The sequence below is a fragment of the Phacochoerus africanus genome, chromosome 4, assembly GCF_016906955.1.
Source record: "Phacochoerus africanus isolate WHEZ1 chromosome 4, ROS_Pafr_v1, whole genome shotgun sequence".
NCBI lineage: Eukaryota > Metazoa > Chordata > Mammalia > Artiodactyla > Suidae > Phacochoerus > Phacochoerus africanus.
In genome coordinates, this window is record NC_062547.1 from 29711005 (window position 1) to 29734612 (window position 23608).

General features: G+C 35.8%; 1 protein-coding gene across 1 annotated transcript in view; it reads left to right on the forward strand.

Annotated features, from left to right (window-relative positions):
• The window catches only part of CCDC73 (coiled-coil domain containing 73), a 122564-nt gene that overhangs the window by 85807 nt on the left and 13149 nt on the right, over positions 1–23608 (forward strand). The window contains 3 exon segments of the mRNA XM_047776052.1: positions 688–795; positions 9081–9191; positions 14113–14247. Coding sequence (XP_047632008.1) covers positions 688–795; positions 9081–9191; positions 14113–14247 — 354 coding nt within the window.

Here is a 23608-nt window from a genome sequence, read left to right on the forward strand (position 1 = left end):
TTAAGCTTACACATGTTATATATCTCAATAAAGCTGGAGAAAAGTACATTAAAATTTTAGAAATAAATCCGTTTTTTCCTTGATAGTTTAGACCAATGGTACTCTAAGCCATAGTTACTGAAATGCATGTGTACTTAGAGCATACATTTATAGGACATTATACCCTCATTTGAATCTATTTGATATTTATGATATTTTGACTTTAAATAAAAAGAAAATATGTGAAAGAAGGTTTCTCCTGTTTCTCTCTTTACCCCTCCTTCTGCTTTTCCTCCATTTGATTCTGAACACATGCCATGACATCCTAGCCCATTAGCAGTATGACGTTTTGGTAATAATTATTATTTGAGGAGCAAACCAACAAAAGTTTGGGTTTTGAATTCTTCACATTTTTCAGTAGTGTCTTGTAGTCCATGGTTCATTTCAGAAACTTTGTTAGTTATTTCAGGAGCCCTTAGAATAGTGCTTTGTAAGTAATCATGTAATACAGATTATGTTAGATGTTAAATTAATAAAATTGCCATTAGTTTATTTCAGCATGTTGTTTATTATGGCTGGCATTGAAATTAAACTGTAAAGATAATAAATTAAGAAAGTAGAAAGTGTGTTTTAAGAATGAGTTTGGAAACACACCTACTGTCTTAAAACTTTTCCAATTAACATGTTATATTTATACTTTTTTAAAAGGGTATCATCACTTCTTTCCAACAATTGCAGCAGTTACTTCAGCAACAGACTCAAATTAATACTGAAATGGAAGCAGAATTAAAGGTACTTAAATAAAATAATCAGACTGTATATTTATATTTCCATCTAATGAGCTTTACCTGTTTAGTTGCATTCATCTGTCCAATTTCATCTGAGATCATTTTGAATTTTAAGTGTAAAAATATTGGCCCTTTCGTCAACTTGGTATCAGTGTCCCAACTAAAGAGCATTTTTTTTTTTTTTTTTTACATTCAAGTCACTAGTTAAATGTTCACTTTTGGAGTTCCCCTTGTGGCTCAGCAGAAGTGAATCTGACTAGTATCCATGAGGATATGGGTTTGATTCCTGGCCTCACTCAGAGGGTTGGGGATCCAGTGTTGCTGTGAGCTATGGTATAGGTCACAGATATGGCTGGGATCCCACATTGCTGTGGCTGTGGTGTAGGCCAGCAGCTGTAGCTTCAATTTGACCCCTAGCCTGGGAAATTCCATATGCCACAGGTGCGGCCCTAAAAAGAAAAAAAAAAAAATCAAGTATCTGATTTAATTTAGTAACAAATTGAATAGGTTTTTTTTCTGTGTTTTATAACTGTGGCCAAGACCCAAAGCTGAAAATAAAAGGTGACAAGTGTTACCATAGTCTTAGAAAGTAGTCAGTGAGCTCCCCAAAATGGGGAGGGGGAGCAGATCTCTCTTCACAGGAATGTGATAGAACTGGCCCTATTACCACAACAATCAGTCCATTATCTTCTTCCCAGTATATATAAGAAAATGATTGGGGATTGAAAGAAGTTATGGTCACTGATGTTTTGGGAGTGAGGGTTCATTAAGAGAGGCTTTTTTCTTAACATCCCTAGTAGAGAGGTGTTCATTTCCCCTCATGAATCTTAAGTGTAGGCATTTATGGGAAAATCATGTATACAAATTGGGGTATAAGAAGGGGAGGTTGCCATCTTGTTTTTTAGATGGATGCTTGAGATCCTGTAGAAAACTGAAAGTCCACTCTGGTGCTGCTGGTAAAACAAAATGTTGTAAGTTCATGTGGGAGAGCCTGGCATGTTTCTTGAAGTTCAGAAGTGTACCAAGAACATATAGACTGATGCCCAGTTCTGGTCTAGAAGTTTCAAGGAGAGTTTTTGGTGTAATCTGTTTCAATGGGGCTTAAAGTGTGTGTTACGTTTGTTCTAATGCTACATGGCCCTGGAAGAGTACAGAAGAGAGAACGTGGCGGTTGCTTTGTTCCACGTGAAGGAACATGGAGGTTCGTGGAATGGCAGAAACTACTAAGTGACAAGGTGTCCAACTCAAGAGAAGGAGCTGGGGACATGTTCTACTGGGGCGGCCAATGCAAGATATTTGTGCTCCTCTGAAGCGATTCTTGGTCATGAAGGGTGAAGCTGTACATTTCCCAAGAAAAGTAAAGACCACCATCAGCAGAGGCCTAGGCCACCTTCATGGGTATTAACCAGTGCAGTTGTATAAAGTCCATAAGGTTCTTCTGGGTAGAAGGGGCTTGAGCTTCAGGTTTAATACTCTGTGGTCACTGTCTTAACTTTTTTAAATTAATTTTTATCTTTGAAAATATGTTTTGTAAATTGTCAGATGGGAAAATGGAGCATGCACCAGGGCTTGGAGCTTCAGCTCCAGTGTTCTCCTGTCTTCTGCTGCCTCCCAGTACCTGTTCTTAGCTGCTGACTCTTCTGCCCTTTGGTGCCCTAGGTCCTGAACAGCCTCATCCTCCCTGCTCCTGTGTTGCCACTGCTCTGGGTCCCACTGGTGGGGAGAGGCCTGTGTTCTGTTGTTGCTGTTTACCACTGGTGGTAGACTAGATGTAGCGGGGAGGGTCTGGGTCAAGTGCATGTGCCCTGCAGCATCTTCTGTCCTACATTGTCAGGGCTCTGGCACCATTTGGTAAGTGTCTTAGCAGGGAGTGAGTCCCCAGTATGGGTACTGAATTGTATCCCTGCCTGGCAGTTTCAGTCCTTTGGGGGTTACCCATCTGCCATGAGTTGGGGTAGAGGGCCCATGGGATGGAGAGATTGACGTCCCCAACTTCAGCCAAAACGTAATACATGGGTCTAGCAGCTTGCAGAAGGTAGAACCCAGTGCTGAGTCTTGTGGTGAGGCCTTTAGACATCTGTGAGGATCTGTATTTGGCCTGTGAGTATCACAGGGGCCCATAACATTTAATAGAAAATAAAAAAGCACCATGTTAGGTTGACAGGGAGAGAGAGAGAAAGAGAGAGGGAGGGAGGGACCACAAAGAAAAGTTTTCTTAGTATCTTTTTTTTTTGTCTTTTTGTCTTTTTAGGGCTGCATCTGTGGCATATGAGGTTCCCAGGCTAGGGATCCAATCAGAACTGTAGCCCAAGGCCTACACCACAGCCACAGAAACGTGGGATCTGAGCTGCATCTGTGACCTACACCACAGCTCACAATGTCACCAATTCCCCGACCCACTGAGCAAGACCAGGGATAGAACCCACTTCCTCATGGATGCTAGTTGGGTTTGCTAACTGCTGAGCCATGGTGGGAACTCCCTTAGTATCTTTATTGGCACTTTTTGCTCTGCTTTTTTTCATTTGTACCCAGCCCCACAAGTTACGCTGAATCTTTTATCATTGAATGTAATCAGACTTAACCTGAATAATGAAAGATTTCTCTTCTCACTATTGATGTTCTGTGAGTAGTCATGAAAAGAGAGTTTTGCCTTTCTTATTTCTCTTGCCTGCCCCTCTAATACTATAGGAGTTAGAAGAGAGAGAGAGAGAGAGAGAGAGATGCTGGAAGAGGGAGAGGGAAAAGGTTGGAAGAGAGAGAGTGCTAGAGTCAAATCTCTTCCTCCTCTTAACCCCTTCACCTACTGCAATAAAAGATTAAATTTTTTTCTCTGAAAGTCCAGTTATCAGTAAGTATTCCTCCTGCCACCTCGCCCACAGGTGAATAACTGGAACTAGTTCTCTAATATGTTGAACCTTCTCCCTAGAAACATATGATATAATTTATCCTAATTCTTCATGAGTAGTAATTATCAGGATTGTCTCCTAATCCATTTAAAGGAGTTGAAACAGATTTTTAGGATGAGCAAAATATCAGAGACTAGCAAATCCAGTCATTTCATTTCATGATGAAATAAAGATCCACAAAATGTAGGTAGTATAGTTTTTGCCTATAATTAGTGGCAAAACCAGGATTAAATTTTTGTCTTGATTCCACTTCAGCACTATTTCTACAATATCACATTGTTAAGATATTTTTCCTAGATATATGAGAATTGCCATTCTTGTTAGATCAGTTATATGAAGACCAAAAGTTTTGAATTGCCCTTCCACAGTTCTATATCCAGGGCTTATGTATTGTTGAATTCTACAGGGCCTACAATAGCCATAGAGATACACAGTCATGTGTTTCTTTGAGTTAATGTTAATGGTAACTATGGTTCTAGGACCTTTTAACTGTAACTACCAGTATCTTAGATAAATCAAAGGCCTCTCTCTTTAACTAGTCCCATTATTACCCAAGCCTTGAGAGTACATAGAGAAACTAGATTTCATATAGTAAAATTTCAAACAAAGTATTGGCAAGAACAGGATAGAATTGCCAGCTCTTTATTTTAACAGGCAAGGGAATTAAAAATCAATACTATCTATCATCACTTTAATTTTATAGAGGAGAACATTTTAACACTAAAAGAATATTAAGGGAATAATATCAATAAAGGACAGTCCTTTACAAGAAAACACACTTGATGACCTTATATTGACATTTTTTTGCCAGGGACCAGGAGATTTTGCCATGGATCAGTACTTGTTTATAGACTGGTGTTGGAGAACCACTGATATATAGTATCACAGAATATTAATGTTGAATTGTTGCTGAGGATTATGCTGCATAGATATCTCAAGTGTTTTCCCAAAGAGCATTCTGATTGTACCTGTACTAAAAGGGATCATTACACTTCATAATAGCCTGCTTTTTTCAGTGCCCTGCAGTCATACTGTTATCTGTCGTATTTTTTAAAGTACACTTTAGAGTATAGAGACTTAAATTCTCATAACAGAAAATATTTTCTACTGTGATTAATCATTGTTTAGTCCATATAAAGTATAATTATGCTGCTATAGTCATAGTGTTAAGCAGAAAATTAATAAATCCACAAGGATGAGGAAATAGGGAGAGGAAACAAAGTTTATAAAAGTGGGAACCGAGTGGAGAATGAGTAATTTGCTTAGCAAATGAGAGAAAGTACAGAAATAAGCAGAAATTGCAAGCATCATGTGCAGGGAAAAGAATCTGGATGTGTAATAGTTTCTTATATAGACCTAGTTTTTGACTTCAGTTTTGCACCAACTGAAGACAGGGCACAACTAAAGTCAAAAACTAGGTCTATATAAGAAACTATTACACTTCCAGATTCTTTTCCCTGCTCTGCACAAATAGACACTCTCTGTCTCCTATGTGGCAGAAGGTTGGAGAATTATACGTTGGAGAGTTTGAGGAACAACTGAGTTTGGGTATATCCAGTGGTGTGCTGGAGACAGCTTGTACCAGGAAGAACTAGTTAGAGCTGTTGTCATTTTGTGAGTTGGTTTAAACCAATGGTAGCTTGAAATTGACCATGGTGAGATTTTTAACACTAATGAAATTGGCAAATACTGCAAATCAGGGTAATTTTTTGAGACCCAATTTACCAGCACAGTACTGAAAGTATTACATTTAAAACAGTTTGAGAAGTCTAAATATTGAATTTTGAAGCCTCCAGGCCAAGTTTCCCCATTTAGAGGGCAGTTAGCCTTATAACTTCCAGGCAGGAGAATGGAAGCTTCCATTCTGGAGCTACTAACCTGCTCAAGAAAAAAGACTGTTAACTGCTGTTGATGAAAACAGCTCATCCAGACCAATGTACAGTAACGCCCACCACTGTAGAGACAAAATTTTGTAGTTGGCAGAACTTTCAGCCAACTTTTAAACATTTCATCCTTAAATGTGAGCAAGCAGTTAAGGATCACTAGACATTTGAAGAAAGTCTCCATGTAAAAAATAGACAAAACAAGCAGGGTAGTGAAAAAAAAACTTGGAGAAGCAAAGAAAACATAATTAATTAAGAGAAATACATTTATTAATCTATAATACAATACAATAATTAGGAATGTTAAAAGATAAATGTTCATGGAATAAAAGAGAATATATTAGCAGGCACAAAAAGTACAATGAGGGAGTTCCCGTCGTGGCACAGCAGAAATGAATCTGACTAGTATCGTGAGGATTTGGGTTCAATCCCTGGCCTTCTCAGTGGGTTGGGGATCCAACATAGCTATGAGCTGTGGTGTAGGTTGAAGATGCAGCTTGTATCCCATGTTGCTGTGGCTGTGGTGTAGGCCAGCAGCTGTAGATCCGATTCAACCCCTAGCCTGGGAACCTCCATATGCTGTGGGTGCATACCTAAAAAGTAAAAAAAAAAAAAAAAAAAAGTACAATGGTAAAGTTGGAAGATAACATTGAGATAGTCTTCTAAGAAAGTAGACAAAAGGGGGAGTTCCCATCATGGCTCAGCGGTTAACGAATCCGACTAGGAGCCATGAGGTTGTGGGTTCGATCCTTGGCCTTGCTCAGTGGGTGAAGGATCCGGCGTTGCCGTGAGCTGTGGTGTAGGTCACAGATGCGGCTCGGATCCTGCGTTGCTGTGGCTCTGGTGTAGGCTGGCAGCTACAGCTCCAATTACACCCCTAGCCGGGGAATCTCCATATGCCGCAGGAGCGGCCCAAGAAATGGCAAAAAGACAAAAAAAAAAAAAAAGAAAGAAAAAAAAAGAAAGTAAACAAAAGACATGAAGATGGAAAACAGGAAAGAAGGAAAATTAAGGGCTCAGTCCTAGAGGTCAGGTGAGTTTCAGAGAGAATAGAAAATGGAAGGAGAGCAAATGACCAAGGAAGTAATTCAAGAAAGTAACCCAGAACTGGAGGATCTGAATTTGTTTTGCTTAACACCAATGCATATTATTATGTAATTTCATACTACAGTTGAGAAGATTATAAAATTGCTGTGAGGAAAAAAGTAGGGTACATACAGGATTCAGAATGAGAATGGCAAGGTAATGGCTTCAGACTTCTGATTGGCATCCCTGGGAAAGTAGGAGATAGTAGAACCATGCCTTTAGAGGTTAAGGAGAAATTGCTTTCCAAAGCAGAATTGTACAGTATTTAGTCAAATGAGTGAAGGGTTGGTAGAATAAACATATTTTCAGACATGCAGGGTCTCAAAAAGTGTACCACCTCTGTCTCCTTTATCAAGAAGTAATAGAGGAGTTCCCGTCGTCGTGGCGAAGTGGTTAACGAATCCGACTAGGAACCATAAGGTTGCGGGTTCGGTCCCTGCCCTTGCTCAGTGGATTAACGATCCGGCGTTGCCATGAGCTGTGGTGTAGGTTGCAGACGCGGCTCGGATCCAGCGTTGCTGTGGCTCTGGCGTGGGCCGGTGGCTACAGCTCCGATTCAACCCCTAGCCTGGGAACCTCCATATGCCGAGGGAGCAGCCCAAGAAATAGCAACAACAACAACAACAAAAAGACAAAAGACAAAAAAAAAAGAAGTAATAGAAAGGTTGCTTTTCCAAGACAAGGGAATAAACCGAGAGAAAAATTATCAGCTCTAGGAATTAGGAGACCACCAAAGAAGAGAGAAGGAAATTCTCAGAGATAATCTGGTCAGTGTAGCAGAATGAAAGCTCAGTAGGTCCAAATTGAAGGGAAGGATGAACGTCTCCAAAACATGGAAACTGAGAGGTTCCCTGTTGTAGGCAGTGTCTTTTAAATGGGGAAATGAGAGTAGGGACAGGAAATGATTGATATATCTATAATGTACTCTTTGGGAACGTAATGTTCTTGGTCATTTATTATTACTAGGAAAGAGTCTGTGGTATAGTCTCCCATATCTCCTCTTAACCTTGATTATCCATCTTCTAAAATACAGTGTTATCAATATAAATAAATACTGTAAAGTATCTGTTAGGCTGTTAAAGTACTAAGCGTCTATTATATACATACCATTGTAAATATTCAGAAACTTCCCTATTATTATAATATGTACCTAAAGATTCAGGCAAAATCATGACTTCTACAAAAATATTTATATTATCCTAAAGTAGAAGCAGTTAAAATAGGTATTCATTGAGTGCTGTCAAAGTGCAAAGTTCTTTATGAGCTGGAGCAGAATCTTCAGGTTAAAATTGTAAAATGCTTTTTATTAGATGTTTCCATAATTTTGCATAATTTTATCTTTGCATACTGATATTTTGTATAGTAATTGAGAACCCTTTAAATAGATGGAATACTATGAAACCTTTAAAATGAGCAGATGTATATAATGATATGGAAATTAAGCAAGACATTCATATATTTAGAAAAGCAGATTGTGAGACAGTATGGTATGTGTGATATGATTTTATCTCTATTTAAAAAGATACATTTTATGTACTTGTGTGCTTATAGACAATTTCTAGAAGGATACACAAGAAACTATTAGAATAGTTATACCTCTGGGGAGGAGAGCTGGAAAACCAGTAGAGAAAAACTTTACCTTTTCTTTCTGTATCCTTTGTGTGGCTTGAATGTTTACCCTGAATGTATTTAGCTTTATTAATTATAAATAAATTAATATAAAAATTCCAAATGTATTAGATATGTAGGTAGAGTTCTTACTATTTGTCTTTTTACAGAAATTTACTTGGATTATCAGCAGACACTGAAGAAACCTAGTAATAGTGGTGATACTAATTTAATAGCTTTTAAATCCTTGTCTTAGAAAATAGTAGTATTTTTACCCCATAAAAGTTTTGGGGGAAGGGGAGAAGAGAGTCTGGTGGCTATATAATATGGTAATTTATGAAGTAATAAGTTAATACAATAAATATTAAAGTTCTATTAAAAGTGTTAATTTGAAATTAAAAATTAAAATTATATTTTAAGGATTTTCTAGCCAGTTAATTTCTGAAATAAATGGATGTGGAAAAAATGTTCTGTGGTAGTTAAAATTTTTAGTAGGTTTAGGCTGGATTATGCTACATTTCATATTTTTCAGTGCTGTACTTTATATTACTTTTTCAGTACATTAAAACTTATGCAGTGAAACTGAATAATGGCAATGTTTTTATACCCTTTTATAGCCATTTCTTTTTCATAACCTCCCCCTATTTCCTGTTAACTAAACTATAAGCACCTTTCTGTTAATTTATGAAAATTATTGTTGAGATAGCACATTATCACTGATCTGTATGGCACTTTCAGCATGTTAGAAGCAAAGGTCCAAGCAACATAAAACACATCAAAATTCATTAATGTGGTATTGATTATTTTTTGGATAATTAATTTTATTGCAGACCCTTGAAAGAGATAATGAGCTGCAAAGGGAGAAGGTAAAAGAAAATGAAGAAAAGTTCCTTAATCTTCAAAATGAGCATGAGAAAGCACTAGGAACTTGGAAAAAGCATGTAGGTTTATTAAATAGTAAAATAGTAAAATATTTTAAGTAGTTACAGATATTTAAAATAACAATGCTAAGAAAATATTGCAAAAATAAGACAGGGATAAAGTCAGACATATTTTTTTTTTGCTCTTATTTTTCCAAGAAGTGAATGTTTATAAAGCTAAATTTAATAAAATTTTCTGTAATGCTTTCATACATGAAAAACCTCACATATACATGTACATATTTAGATATATATGTGTGATTTTTCCTATGTGATGAATAAAAATTAATTTCCCTTTTCACAAAACCATTGATAGTGTTTTAGTAAATGATTAAAATAAAAAGTTATATAGGTATTATCATTAGCTGATCTCTTTAGCTTTCCTCAGTAGTTTTGTTGAGTTGTATTAAAGCCGTGTTTAGAACATGTATACAGTAGTTGAGTTCTGTAGTTTAACATTTTATCATGAGAGTTTTATGTTGTAAACATGGCTATTTCCTTAAAGCACATCTGTTTATTTTATGCTAAATTTTAATTTCAGTGAAGTAGATAATAAAAGTATGAAGTGATATAAATTAAAGTTGTGAAATATAAGGTTCACTTAAAAGACTGGTGAACCACAAAATTGATTATTCTATTATCTGTATGTATTGCCTTGAGTTCTTTTAAAAGAATTAACAAAATAGAAAGTCACAGCTTATCAATTTATGAAAGCTATATTTTGGGAAAGTAAGATTATATTTTAAACTATTATACAATTATGCTACATAATTAATACAATACTGATGTATTTTATACTAACATATATCTACATACCATTCTGCACCTGTTTTTGTTTGATATAAATTTTTATATGTCAGTCTTGATTTTTTTGATCCATTTACAACTAACATGTTCTTTTTGCATTTTGTAGAGATCTTCACTGATGAATTTGATAAGATTTACCTAATTTTGAAAAATATTTTGTAATTAATTGTATCATAATACTATAAAATGCTTAATGACCTCTATATAAGTAAAGTTCATCATTAAGCAACAAGCATAATAATATTATTTTAGCTTCGGCTAATCCAGCTTGCATCCCAATACTTCCTTCTCATCCCTAATGTTTAAAAAACCGTGGAAATAGTACTTTCAGGGTAAGGAAGACTATCAAGTGAAAAGAGAATATAAACTTAAACATGCCAACGATGCAAAAAAAATAGTTGAACTAAGCAAACTAAACATTTATTTTTCCTAATGAGATCTCAACCATGTCCTTCCCCCAAGGGGAAAAAAAAATCAATCAAATTAAGAAAAATAAACATTCACCTTCACTAGTTGGGACCTCAGTCTATAATCTGGATAAAATTGGGTTTGTCTTGGGATTTTTAGCATCTCCAGTCATTTCACTTCTTGATGTTTTAGTGCTAAACAAAGTGTATATATTTTTTTGGCCGCACCTGAGACATGTGGAAGTTCTCCAGCAAGGGATGAAACCTGTAACAGAGCAGTGGCCTGAGCTGCTGCAGTGACAATGATGGATCCTTAATCTACTGTACCACAAGGAAACTCCCATAGTTACATTTTTTTTTAAGCTGCTTTGGCTCTATAAGTGTTTTCTTGGATGGGGGGTCAGATCTACTCTTTAACTGTATTTCTATTCTGAGTTTTTCACCATCCTTGAGTGAAAGACAATCACAGTATTGCTAGTGAGATTGGATTGAGATGATTTTTAAAAGACGTTAGAATATACTGACAGAAATAAGATGAAATCATATAAACTCCAGTTAGAAAAATAAACAGTGAGGGAATTCTCTTGTGGTGCAACAGGTTAAGGATCTAGCATTGTCACTGCAGCAGCTTGAGTCACTGCTGTGACAGAAGTTCTATCCCTGGCCCAGGAACTTTCACATGTAATGGCCACAGCCAAAAATAAAAAATAAAAAAATAAACAGTGATAGAGTTCCCATTGTGGTACAACAAGATTGGCAGGGTCTCTGGTGCACTGGGACACAGATTCAGTCCCTAGCCCAGCACAGTGCATTAAGGATCCAGTGTTGTTGCAGCTGTGATGTAGGTTGCAACTGCAGCTCAGATCTGATCCCTCTCCCAGGACCTCCATATGCCCTGGAATGGCTGAAAAAGAAAAATAATAAATTAAAAAACTAACTAACCAGTGAAAGAAAATACGTACAAATAAAACAGGGAATATTATTAGATAGTTTATTTAAAATTCATTGAAGTGTCATGTCAAAGATGCCTAAAATACAAAGATGGTTAAAGAGCTCACTCTCTTAAATAGGTAATTATTAAGTTAATCACAATATTGTAGAGTGGTTTGTTTATTTGATTGTTTGTCTGTTTGTTGTTTGCCATGCATGCAGCATGCAGAAGTTCCTTGGCCACGGATCAAACCCACACCACAGCCACAACCCAACCCGCTACAGTGACAACACCAGATCCTTAACCCACTGTACCGCAAGAGAACTCCTTTGTAGAGTGGTTTTTAGTAGTAGTAACATTACCATTAACAAATTATTATGAAAGCACAAAATAAGTCATGTTGTTTAACTAGGTTGAGGAAAGTTTTAGAGAAGAGATGACGCTACAGTTTAGCACTTTTACCAGACAGAAGGTGCTGGTTTCCTCACTTCCCATTCTACTCTGTTGGCATTCCATTTAAAAAAGGGAAGAATAGTGGAGTCATGGAACTGCATTCTCAAGGGTGATGAATAATCTAATCTAGAATGTAACATTAGAAGTTAGGTTGAGGTCACCTTCTGAAGAGTTCTTTACTAAGGAAGTTGAATTGTATAGGGAATGGGAAGCGACTGAGAATTTTAAAGCAGAAAAGTGACATAGTCAGATTTCACTTTGGAAAAATCACTCTAGCATCAGTATGGAGGATGGCGTTATGGAGGGAGATCAGTAAGCAGAATGTTGCACATAATTAACCACAAGTCTATGAGGGTATGAATTAGGGCAGTGGTAGTGATAACAAAGAAGAGGGATAGATGCTGGAAGCATTTTAGAAGTAGAATTAGCAGGATTCGTGATATGTAACGAGTTTTAGAGGGGAAAGAAGTCAACTGTGATTCTGGGATTATTACAATGGGCAGAGTAATAATGTCACTAACTGACAGTAAGGACTGAAGGGAGAAGCAGATTTGGTGGATGAAAATTAGTTTTATTTGGGAACTGTTGGATTTATAATGACTGCAGGACATCTGACTTGAAATATATATCATGCATTTGGGAATCTAATCTTAGGAGAGAATTTGGGAGATGAGATACATATTTAAGACTTATTAACATAAAGCTGAAATTTAAAGGTATAATAAGGTCATCTATGGAAGGAATGGAGGACTTGAAGAGAAGACTAAAGAAGAAAAAGCCTTGGGGAATGTCAGTATTTTGTGAGTGGTTAGTTTTGTGCGTATTGGGGCAGGAGGGGAGAGGGAGCCTGATAAGAACAGAGAGGAAGGTAGGAGGATAAGGAGAGAGTACTACCTTGAAATGAAAGAAAAGAGGCTGTTTCAAGAACAGATAGTCAACACAGTCATGCTCCAGGGGTGTTGACTGGTACAAAACTTGGAAAAAGTCCTTTTGCTTTTTTTGCAGGTGATAGCTGAGAAAAAAAATCATAGAACAGTAAGGGCAGAAGTCTAGATGTTAAGGACTGTTAGGAGGTTAGAATTTGAAAGTAGCAAGAGTAGACTTTAAGACACAGGGGAGGTAGAATAATTTGGTCAAGGAGAAAAAAAGAATTAGGAATGTACGACAGCACATTTGTGGGCTCGGAACATGCTGGTAGAGCAGGAAAAGGTTGAGATTAGGCCAGGAGAGAGGAGATCATTGCTGGAGCTAGGCACTAAGGGAGGTAGGAGGGATGAGGCAGAGAACACATGGAGAGTTGAGCCTTGGGAAAGGAGAACCTTGCAGAGGTAGATTTAAAAATGGTTAAAAGTAAGTAAGATGAAGGGAAAGTATTAGGTCAGCTCGTATCTGTTAGCGTCTCTAAAGAATATTACATGCATTTGTGGAATTTTTGTCAGCTTAAAATTGTCTAAGAGAAACTTTTATAATCTTTTATGACAAAATAAAAGATTCTCTTCAGTGCAATTTCCTTTGTCTCACATTTGAGGTTTCTATGAAGGAGAACACCCTCAAGAAAAAGATTATGAAATTTTATAGCCAGTACAAGCCCAGTTTATGGATGTATTAGGCTGAAGGGTCAGTTTCTGTTGTACTAGTACTCGTCGTCTAGCTGAGTTAAAATCTGTGTATCTTAGTTGAGCCAAAAAGAAAACATTAAGAAAGCAATGAAGTTGTAACTTTTATAGAAATTTTTATTAAAAATAAATTAATTTTTTTGTTTGTAATAAGAGGTAAACCCCTAGATTTAGTTTTGGATTTGAATTCTGATTACCACTTTACACCTGCCTGACCTTGGGCAAGTTACATTAGGTCTGTGAGCCTGTAAATTGGAGATTAAAAATACCTCATGGGGAGTTCCCATCATGTCTCACTGGAAATGAATCTGATTAGCATCTGTGAGGACACAGGTTTGATCCTTGGCTTTGCTCGGTGGGTTAAGGATCTGGCGTTGCTGTGAGCTGTGATGTAGGTCGCAGATGTGGCTTGGATCTGGTGTTGCTGTGGCTGTGGCTTAGGCTGGCAGCTGCAACTCTCATTTGACCCCTAGCCTGGGAACCTCCATATTGCCATGGGTGTGGCCCTAAAAAGACAAAAAACAAAACAACAACAACAAAAAACCCTCATGAGATTTTTATGAGTATCAAATGATGTTTATTAAGTATTCAGTACAACTCAATAAATCATAGTTCTTAATACTGTAATTACTTTGGGAATGTTTTTATTTTTTACTGTTTCCCAAAATTTGTGTTAATGAAGCATTTTCATACAAAACAAATTTATATGTGTGTTCACTTTATATTAGGTTGAAGAACTTAATGGAGAAGTTAATGAGATTAGAAATGAGTTATCATCACTTAAAGAAACTCATACTAAGTTACAAGAACATTACAACAAATTACGCGATCAGAAAAAGTTTGAGGAAGACAAGAAGTTTCAGGTAAAATTGAAGTGTATTGGGGGTATAAGCTCTTAAAGAAATTGAAACTACCATCACTGATGATTTTTGCCATGCTTTATATTTTTAGTTTCTCTCCTTTTAAAAAATGAGTATAAGCGTATAGCCTGTAATACTTTTTAAGTTGATTTTTATGTACGGTATGACATAATGAAAAAGGGTCATTTTTTTTACATGAATTTTCAGTTCCAGCATATATATTTGTGGAATAGACAATTTTTTCTCCCACTGTACCTTGGTACTTTCCTTGAAAATCAATTGACCAAATAAATATAAATGGGTCTATTTCTGCACCCTCTGTTATATTCCTTTGATTATATGTCTATTTTTAAGCCAATACAATACTTTCTCTATTAGTCTGGATTTATAAGAAGTCTTAAAATGTATAAATCCTTCCGTTTTGTTGTTCTTTTTCAAAATTGTTTCAGCTGTTCTAAGTAGCTAAATTGTTTTGGCTATTCTCCTTTGCTTTTCCATATAATTTTTTTTTTTTTTTTGTCTTTTTGGGCCACCCCCATGGCATATAGAAGTTCCTGAGCCAGGGGTAAAATCTGAGCTACAGCTTTGACCTACGCCACAGCTGCAGCAATCCTGGATACTTAACTCACTGCACCAGGCCAGGGATTGAACCCATGCCACTGCAGAGATGATGCCAAATCCTTAATCTGCTGTGTCACAGCAGGAACTCCCTCCATTTAACTTTTAGAATCAGCTTGTCAGTTTCTTTTTTAAAAGAGTGTGAGATTTGGATTGTGTTGGATGTATAGATTAATTTGCAAAGAATTGATATCTTTTTATGAACATAGTATATCTTGATGTTTATTTAAATATTATTTAATATCTCAGAAATATTTTGTAGTTTTCCTTGCATAGGTCTTGCAAATATTTTTTATTTTTATGTATTTATTATTTTTTAAATTAAAAAATTTTAATTGAAGTATGGTTGATTTACACTATCGTGTTAGTTTCAGGATGTACAGCACAGTGATTGAGTTATATATGTATGTGTGTGTGTGTATTTTTTTTCAGAATATTTTCCCTTACAGGTTATTATAAAATATTGAGTATAGTTCCCTGTGCTATGCAGTAGGTTCTTGTTATCTATTTTATATACAGTAGTGTATATATGCTAATCCCAGGCTCCTCTAATTTATCCCTCTCTCCAACCCCTTTACCCTTTGGTAACCATCAGTTTGTATTCTTTGTATGTGAGTCTCTTTCTGTTTGAAAATAAATATTATGTTAAATTTATCCCTGAATATTTCCTGTTTTGGGGTCTTACTATAAATAGTATTCTAAAAATTAATTTTCTAATTGTTTCTTACTAGTATATAAAAGTAAAATTGATTTTTGTACATTGACCTTATATTGTTTTACCTTTTTAATTAACTTATTATTATAGCAATTTTTGGTTGTTGAACTTTAGAATTTTCTATGTACCTAGTTATGTCATCTGTGAATTTAAGGCAGAAGAATTTTACTTCTTTTTCTGCTCTGTATGCATTTTATTTTTTCCTCAAGTTATTGCATTAACTAGGATCCTTTAGTACAGTGTTAAATAAAAGTTGCGAGAGTGGACATGCTTGATATGTTTCTCATCTTAAAAGGAGAATATTTAGCTAAGCCATAGGTTTTTTTGGGGGGGTATACACTCTTTATCAGGTTGAGGAATTTCCTTCTATTCCTAGTTTGCTGAGTTTTTCTCATGAGTGACTTTTTATCATGCCTTTTCTGTATCTATTGAGAAGATCCTATTTTTTCTTTATTCTGTTAATGTGTCGACGTTAGCCAATTAATTATATTGATTGATTTCCAAATTTACCTTGCATTCCTGGGATATGTATTGTTCTTTTTATACACAGTTAGATATGATTTGCTAATGCTGTGTTAAGGGTTTTGAATTAATGAGGAATAAAGCTCTGTAAGTTTTGCTTGTTTTTTCTTTGCACTCTTTTGGTCCGGTTTTTCTATCAAAGTAATACTGGTCATATAAATTGAGCTGGAATGTGTTCCCTCCTCCTGAAAAAGTACTGTGTAGAACTGCTATTATTTACCTTTACTAAATATTAGATACAATTCATTGGAGAAGCTGTCTAGGCTTTTTCTTTGTGGGAATATTTTTAATAACAAACTGAATTTTTACATTATTTATAGGGTTATTCAGATTATCAGTGTCGTCTTGTATTGGTATGCAGAAAGTAGTTTACATAGCATGCCTGTGAAAAGTCTTTGAAAGACCTAATGTAAGGTTTGGCTCTTGAGTGATACCTGGAAACTTAGACTGGGGGAGAGTGCCCACCATTTCCTAATAGACAGGAGTGGCTCACTATGCCTAAACTAAGTGGTTTCCTCGGAACATCTGCTTTCTTTCTGGGCATCTGGAGTTTTGACACATGCTAGGCAGAGGGTGACCAGCACCCCAAAAAACCTTTAGCACTGAATCTCTAAATTCACATATGTGGTCATGATTCATTGCTGTAGGAATTAAGCATGTCCTATGTGACTCTACTAGGAGAGAACTCTTGAAAGAAGTTTATACATGGTTTCCTCCAGACTTCACCTCTTGTAACTTTTACCTTAGCTGATTTTGCTTTATATTCTTGTGCTATAATAAATCTTAGGACTACAACTACATATTGAGTCCTGTGAGTCTTTATAGCAAATCACTGAACCTGGGGATGGACTTGGAGACACAGTTGGTTTGGGTAATTTTTCTCTTTCAAGGAACTTGTCCTTTTCATCTACGTTGTCCAATTTACTGGCAAAGAGTTGCTCATAATATTCCCTTATTAATATATTCATTTTAGGATCTATATTGACGTCACCTCTTTCATTCTTTTTTTTTTTCCGTCTTTTTTGCCATTTCTTGAGCCATTCCTGAGGCATATGGAGGTTCCCAGGATAGGAGTCTAATCAGAACTATAGCTGCCGGCCTACCCCAGAGCCACAGCAGCGCGGGATCCGACCTCTTTCATTCTTGATATTAATAATTGTGTTTTCCTTTCCATTCCCTTACCTCTCTCAATTTAGCTAGAAATTTGCAATTTTAATAGTCTTTTCGAAGAACCAGGTTGTGGCTACATTGATTTTTCTCTCAAATTCATTTATTTACTATTTCATTGGTTTTGCGATCAAATTTCTTTCATTCTGCCTACTTGGGATCTAATTAGCTTTATTTTTTCTAGCTACTGAAGATGAAAACTTTGGCCATTGGTTATTGGCCTTCTTTTTCTTTCTTTCTTTCTTTCTTTCTCTCTTTCTTTCTTTCTTCAGTCACAGTTGTGGCATATGGAAATTCTCTGGCTAGGGGTCAAATTGGAGCTACAGTTGCAGGCCTACACCACAGCCACAGCAACACCAGATCCTTAACGTACTGAGCAAGGCCAGGGATCAAGCCCACAGCCTCACAGAGACAATGTTGTGTTCTTAACCCACTGAGCCACAACAGGAACTCCTGACCATTCTTTTCTTTTCTTTTTTTTTGTCTTGTCTTTTGTCTTTTGTTGTTGTTGTTGTTGTTGTTGTTGTTGTTGTTGTTGCTATTTCTTGGGCTGCTCCCACTGCATATGGGGGTTCCCAGGCTAGGGGTTGAATCGGAGCTGTAGCCACCAGCCTACACCAGAGCCACAGCAACTCGGGATCCGAGCCGCGTCTGCAACCTACACCACAGCTCACGGCAACGCCGGATCGTTAACCCACTGAGCAAGGGCAGGGACCGAACCCGAAACCTCATGGTTCCTAGTCGGATTCGTTAACCACTGCGCCACGACGGGAACTCCTCATTCTTTTCTAATATAAGCATTTTAAGGTATTAAATTTTTCTCTAAACACTGCTTTAGATTCATTCTATGAATTCTAATGTGCAGTGTTCTCATTTTTATTCTATTGAACGTATTTTAAAATTTTGTGAGTCCTTCCTTGACCCATAGATATGAATTTGCCCTATAACCATTTAGTTTAATTTCCAAATATTTTGAGAATTTTCCAAATATCTTTCTGTTAATTATTCCAAATTTGAATAAGACTTTTATCCTTTTAAAGATATTAAGACTTTTTTTGGCCAAGTGTATTGTCTATTTTGATGAATATTTTGTGGAAAAGAATGTGAATTCTGATGGTTGTTGGACTGTTTTATAAATGTCAGGTCAGTTTGGTTGCTAACGTTGTTCAAGTTTTATCTATCCTTACAAATATTTTGTGTATATTTTCTGTCAGTTAGTGGGAAATCTTTCATTGTAATTGTGAATTTATGTTTCTCTTTTCAGTTGTGTTAGTTTTTGCTTCATGTGTTTTTAAGCCCTGTCATTAGGTGTATACACAGTTATAATTATTATGACTTCCTGATTAATTGACCTTTTATCCTTATGAAATGTCCTTCCTTATCCTAGTAATATTTCTTGTCCTGAATTTTATTTATTTTGCCTGATATTAATACAACTACTCCATCTTTTATGATTAGTGTTTGCATTACATACTTTTTTCATCTTGTTACTTTTTAATAGAATATTTGTGTTTTCTTATTTATATTGAGCAATAGCATGAGAAAGTATTTTCTCTTTGAGAACTTTTTTGTTTCTTTTATTTTGGTAAAGTAGTACATAACATAAAATTTACTACTTTACTCATTTTTGTGTGTATGGTTCTTTGGCATTAAGTTCATTCATAAATGGGCATTAAGTTCATTTATAAATGCCAGTGCACCAATAAAATCGCATTTCCAAAAAACAGACAGTAGGCCAGATATTGCCAACTCCTTTTCCAGAGTTTAATTTATCATAGTCTGCTTTCAAATAATATTATAGGAAAGGAAATTCTCTGATTAGGTAAGAAGCTTACAATACTATATTCTCATTCTCCTTCCTATCCTTTGTGTTGTTTTTATCACACATTTTTTTCTACATATATTATGAACTCCACTGTATATTGTTATTTGTTTTATTTTAAACTGTTAATTACCTAGTAAAGAAAAATAGGAAGTAGTTTAACTGTCTTTTATATTAAATCACATTTACCATTACTGACACTTTTCATTCCTCTATGTTAATTTAGGTTTCTGCCTATCATATTCATTTAGCCCCCAATTTTTTCTTTAATATTTCTTTTTATATACATCTGCTGGTAAGGAAGTCTCTCAACTTTTGTTTGTCTGAAAAGTGTTTATTTCTCCTTAATTTTTTTAAGGATATTGTCACTGGGTATAAAATTCTAAATGGACAAGTTTTTTTCTTTAATTAATTTAAAGATGCTGTTCCATTGTTTTCTAACTTGTATTGCTTCTGGCAACAAGTCTGTAGATATTATTATATTTACTGTCCTCTTTATAAGTGTCCTTTTTTTTCTGACTGCTTGTAAGACATTTATTTGTTTGTTTGTTTATTTATTTATTTATTATGGCCACATCCATGGCATATGGAAGCTCTAGGGTCAGGCATTGAATCCAAGCTGCAGCTGTGACCTATACTGCAGCTGTGGCTACACTGGATACTTCAATCCACTGCACCAGGCCAGGGATCAAACTTGTGTCCCACAGTGACCTGAGCTGCTGTAGTCAGATTCTTAACCCACTGCGCCACAGTAGGAACTCCAATTTATGGTTGTTTGTAAGCAGTTTGAGTATGATTTATCTTGGTGTGGCTTCCTTGCATATCATGTTTGGAATTTATTGAATTCCTTACATCTCTGGATTTAGTTTTCATCATATTTGGAGAATTTTAATTAGTATTTCTTCAAACATTTTTTTTTCTCTTTCCCTTCTCTCTTTTTATGGGACTTTAATTACATTTGTATTAGACTACTTGATAGTGTCCCACAGGTTACTGACGTGTCAAAGTATTTTTTTTTTAAGTCTTATTTTTCTCTCTGCTTTCCTTGGGGTTGTGTATATTGTTATGTCCTACAGTTTATGTATCTTTTATTCTAAAACATCTAATCTGCCATTAAACCTATCCAATAAATTTTTATTTCACATACTGCATATTTTGTCTCTAGAATTTACTTTAGGGGATTTTTGGGGGGTATATTTAATTTTTATCTTCATTACATTCATGTCGATGTCCTTTAATTTCTTGAACATTTATAATGACTGTTTTTAAAATTGCTTTGCTGATTCTATCAGTTCTTTAATTTCTTTTTTTTTTTCTTCTTCTTGCTTTTAAGGGCCGCATCCATAGCCTATGGAGGTTCCCAGGCTAGAGGTCAAATCCGAGCTACAGCTGCTGGCCCACACCACAGCCACAGCAACATAGGATCCCAGCCATATCCGCAACCTACACCACAGCCCATGGCAATGCCAGATCTCTAACCTACTGAATGAGGCCAGGGATCGAACCTGCAACCTCACGGTTCCTATTTGGATTCGTTTCTGCTGCACCACATTGGGAACCCCAGCTCTTTAATTTCTATGTGTGTTTCTGGGGACTGATTTTTTTTTCTTGTTTATAAAAGGTGACATTGTTTTGCTTCTCTTCCTGTCTAGTAAATTTTTTATTGGATTAGAACGTTTTGAATTTTACATTGCTTATTGTTGTATTTCATTGTTTTCCTTTCAATAGTATTGAAGTTTGACAGGCAGTTGAATTATAGACAAGCTTCTTCTTTTTGAGGCTTCATTTTAAATATAAGGGTAAATCTAGACTTGCCTTTACTCTAGGGCTAGTTCATACCTTTGAGTAAGGTGTGATCCTCTGACGGATCTGTAGAATGCCCAGGTGTTTAATAAGGTCCTTCCCCTCTGGTTTATTGGAACTTGGACTTCCCAGATCTGTAAGTGCTCTGGAAATTGTCCACCTTACAGATCCCTTGTAAGTCCTTGTATGCTTTTATTCCACTCATGTCCAGCTTAAAATTTAGTATCTGATTGAATATGCATGGTTCCCTCGTCTTCAGTACATTGCCTCACAAATTGCTTAGCCTCCCCAAACTCTGAACTCTATCTTTTCATCTCAATGAGACCATCTTGCTTTGCAGTTGATGGTACAGAAAGTGTCTCCTGGCAAAAAGACAGAGTAATAATAGGGTTTGTTTCATTTTTTCCCTTTTTCTCAAAAAGCACAGTTTTTCATTGTGTGTGGTCCATTGTCTGAAAGCTGTTTTTTTTTTTTCATATATTTTATCCAGTTTTCTTGTTATTTATGGTGTGAAAGCAAGACCAGTAACAGTTACTCTGGCATGGTTAGAGGTAGAAGTCTAAATTTTAAAAATCATTCATTAAATGTGAAGTATACCATCTTTAAAAACTCTATGATTAGCCCTTTTTAAAGCAATATTTTTATTTTTATTATATGTCTTTTCCATAAAGTGGGTATTTTTAACATATATGCTCGTTAATTTATTCATTTAATTCATTCTTTATGTACTTATTTAACAAACATGCATTGAGTATTGCTTATGTGCAACACACTGTAGAAGATTATAGGAATATAATAATGGAAAAGACAGATGGTTTTTCAAGAAACTTACAATCTAGTAGAAGAAACAACTTAAGAGTAGTTGTAGCATACTCTGGAAAGTGCTTAAAGAGTGGAATAGTCAGAGTAGTGGCAAAGAATGGAGAGATCAACTTTACTTAGATGAGGAGGGGCTGCACCTCACCTTACTTGTGGTGAGGGGGAGACCTCACACAGCAGGAGATTTTTGAGCTGAGTTGTTAAAAGTAATAATTTTCCAGATAATTGCAAGTAGATGGAGTAACATGGGCAAAGAATCAGGAAAGTGAAATATCATTATTCAACATGTAAACTAGACATACGTTAGCAAGGCTGCAGTAGAAGATGCTTGCAGTAAATAGCCAGAGAAGGGGTTGAAAAGATAGAAGATAGGCTGTAGAGAGCGTATAGTCTATTTATAGAAATTTATCCTTGACGCTACCATTTGGAAGCTTTTAAACAAGGGAGTAAGGTGATTAGATTACTTTTTTGAAGCATCATTATGGTGATGATGTGGGTAGACAAGTGGTACAAAACTAAAGGCACAGATTCCAGCTTAAAGAACACTGTAATAGTCCGGGCAGGAGATATTTATTGTCATTTTAATATTCATAACTTAACATAGCTTTAGAGTTATAAATGGCAAGTAATTCTAAAACATCTGGTTGATTATAGAAATGAATATAGACTTGCATTCATAAAAAATTGTTTAGCATTCACTTTCAAGTTGAAAATAACTTAATCAGATTATAATCATATTTTCATTTTAAAAAATGTAGACAATATAGACATGTTAAAATAAGAAAGTGAAGGTCACCCATAACCCCATCGTCTAGAAATAGTGATTGTTAAAATTATGGTATATGACTTCCAGAGTTTTCCTATACATTTTTTTTTAGTTTTTTTTATTTAGAAATTTATTTTATTGTGGTAAAATACATAACATAAAATTTGCCATTTTTTCTTTTTTAATGAGTTTTGTTTTTTCTATTATAGTTGGTTTACAGTGTTCTGTCAGTTTTCTACTGTATAGCAAAGTGCCCAGTCACACACACACACACACACACACACACACACACACATATACATTCTTTTTCTCATATTATCCTCCAGCATGCTCCATCACAATTAGATACAGTTCCCAGTGCTGTTATACACACAGGATCTCATTGCCTATCCACTCCAAAGGCAGTAGTTTGCATCTATTAACCCCAAGCTCCCAGTCCATCCCACTCTCTCCCCCTCAGCAACCACAAGTCTTTTCTCCAAGTCCTTGAATTTCTTTTCTGTGGAAAGGTTCATTTGTGTCGTATATTAGATTCCAGATATAAGTGATGTCATATGGTATTTCTCTTTCTCTTTCTGACTGACTTCACTTAGTATGAGAGTCTCTAGTTCCATTCATGTTGATGAAATGGCATTATTTTGTTCTTTTGTATGGCCAAGTAGTATTCCCTTGTGTATATATACCACATCTTCTTAATCCATTCATCTATCGATGGACATTTTGGTTGTTTCCATGTCTTGGCTGTTGTGAGTAGTGCTTCAATGAACATACAGGTGCATGTGGCTTTTTCAAGAAAAGTTTTGTCTGGATATATGCCCAAGAGTGGGATTGCTGGGTCATATGGCAGTTCTATATATCGTTTTCTGAGGTACCTCCATACTGTTTTCCATAGTGGTTGTACCAATTTACATTCCCAACAATAGTGTAGGAGGGGTTGCTTTTCTCCACACCCTCTCCAGCATTTTTTGTTTATGGACTTATTAATGATGGCCATTCTGACAGGTGTGAGGTGGTACCTCATAGTAGTTTTGATTTGCTTTTCTCTAATAATCAGTAATCTTGAGCATTTTTTCATGTGCTTATTGGCCATCTGTATATCTTTTTTGGAGAAATGTCTATTCAGGTCTTTTGC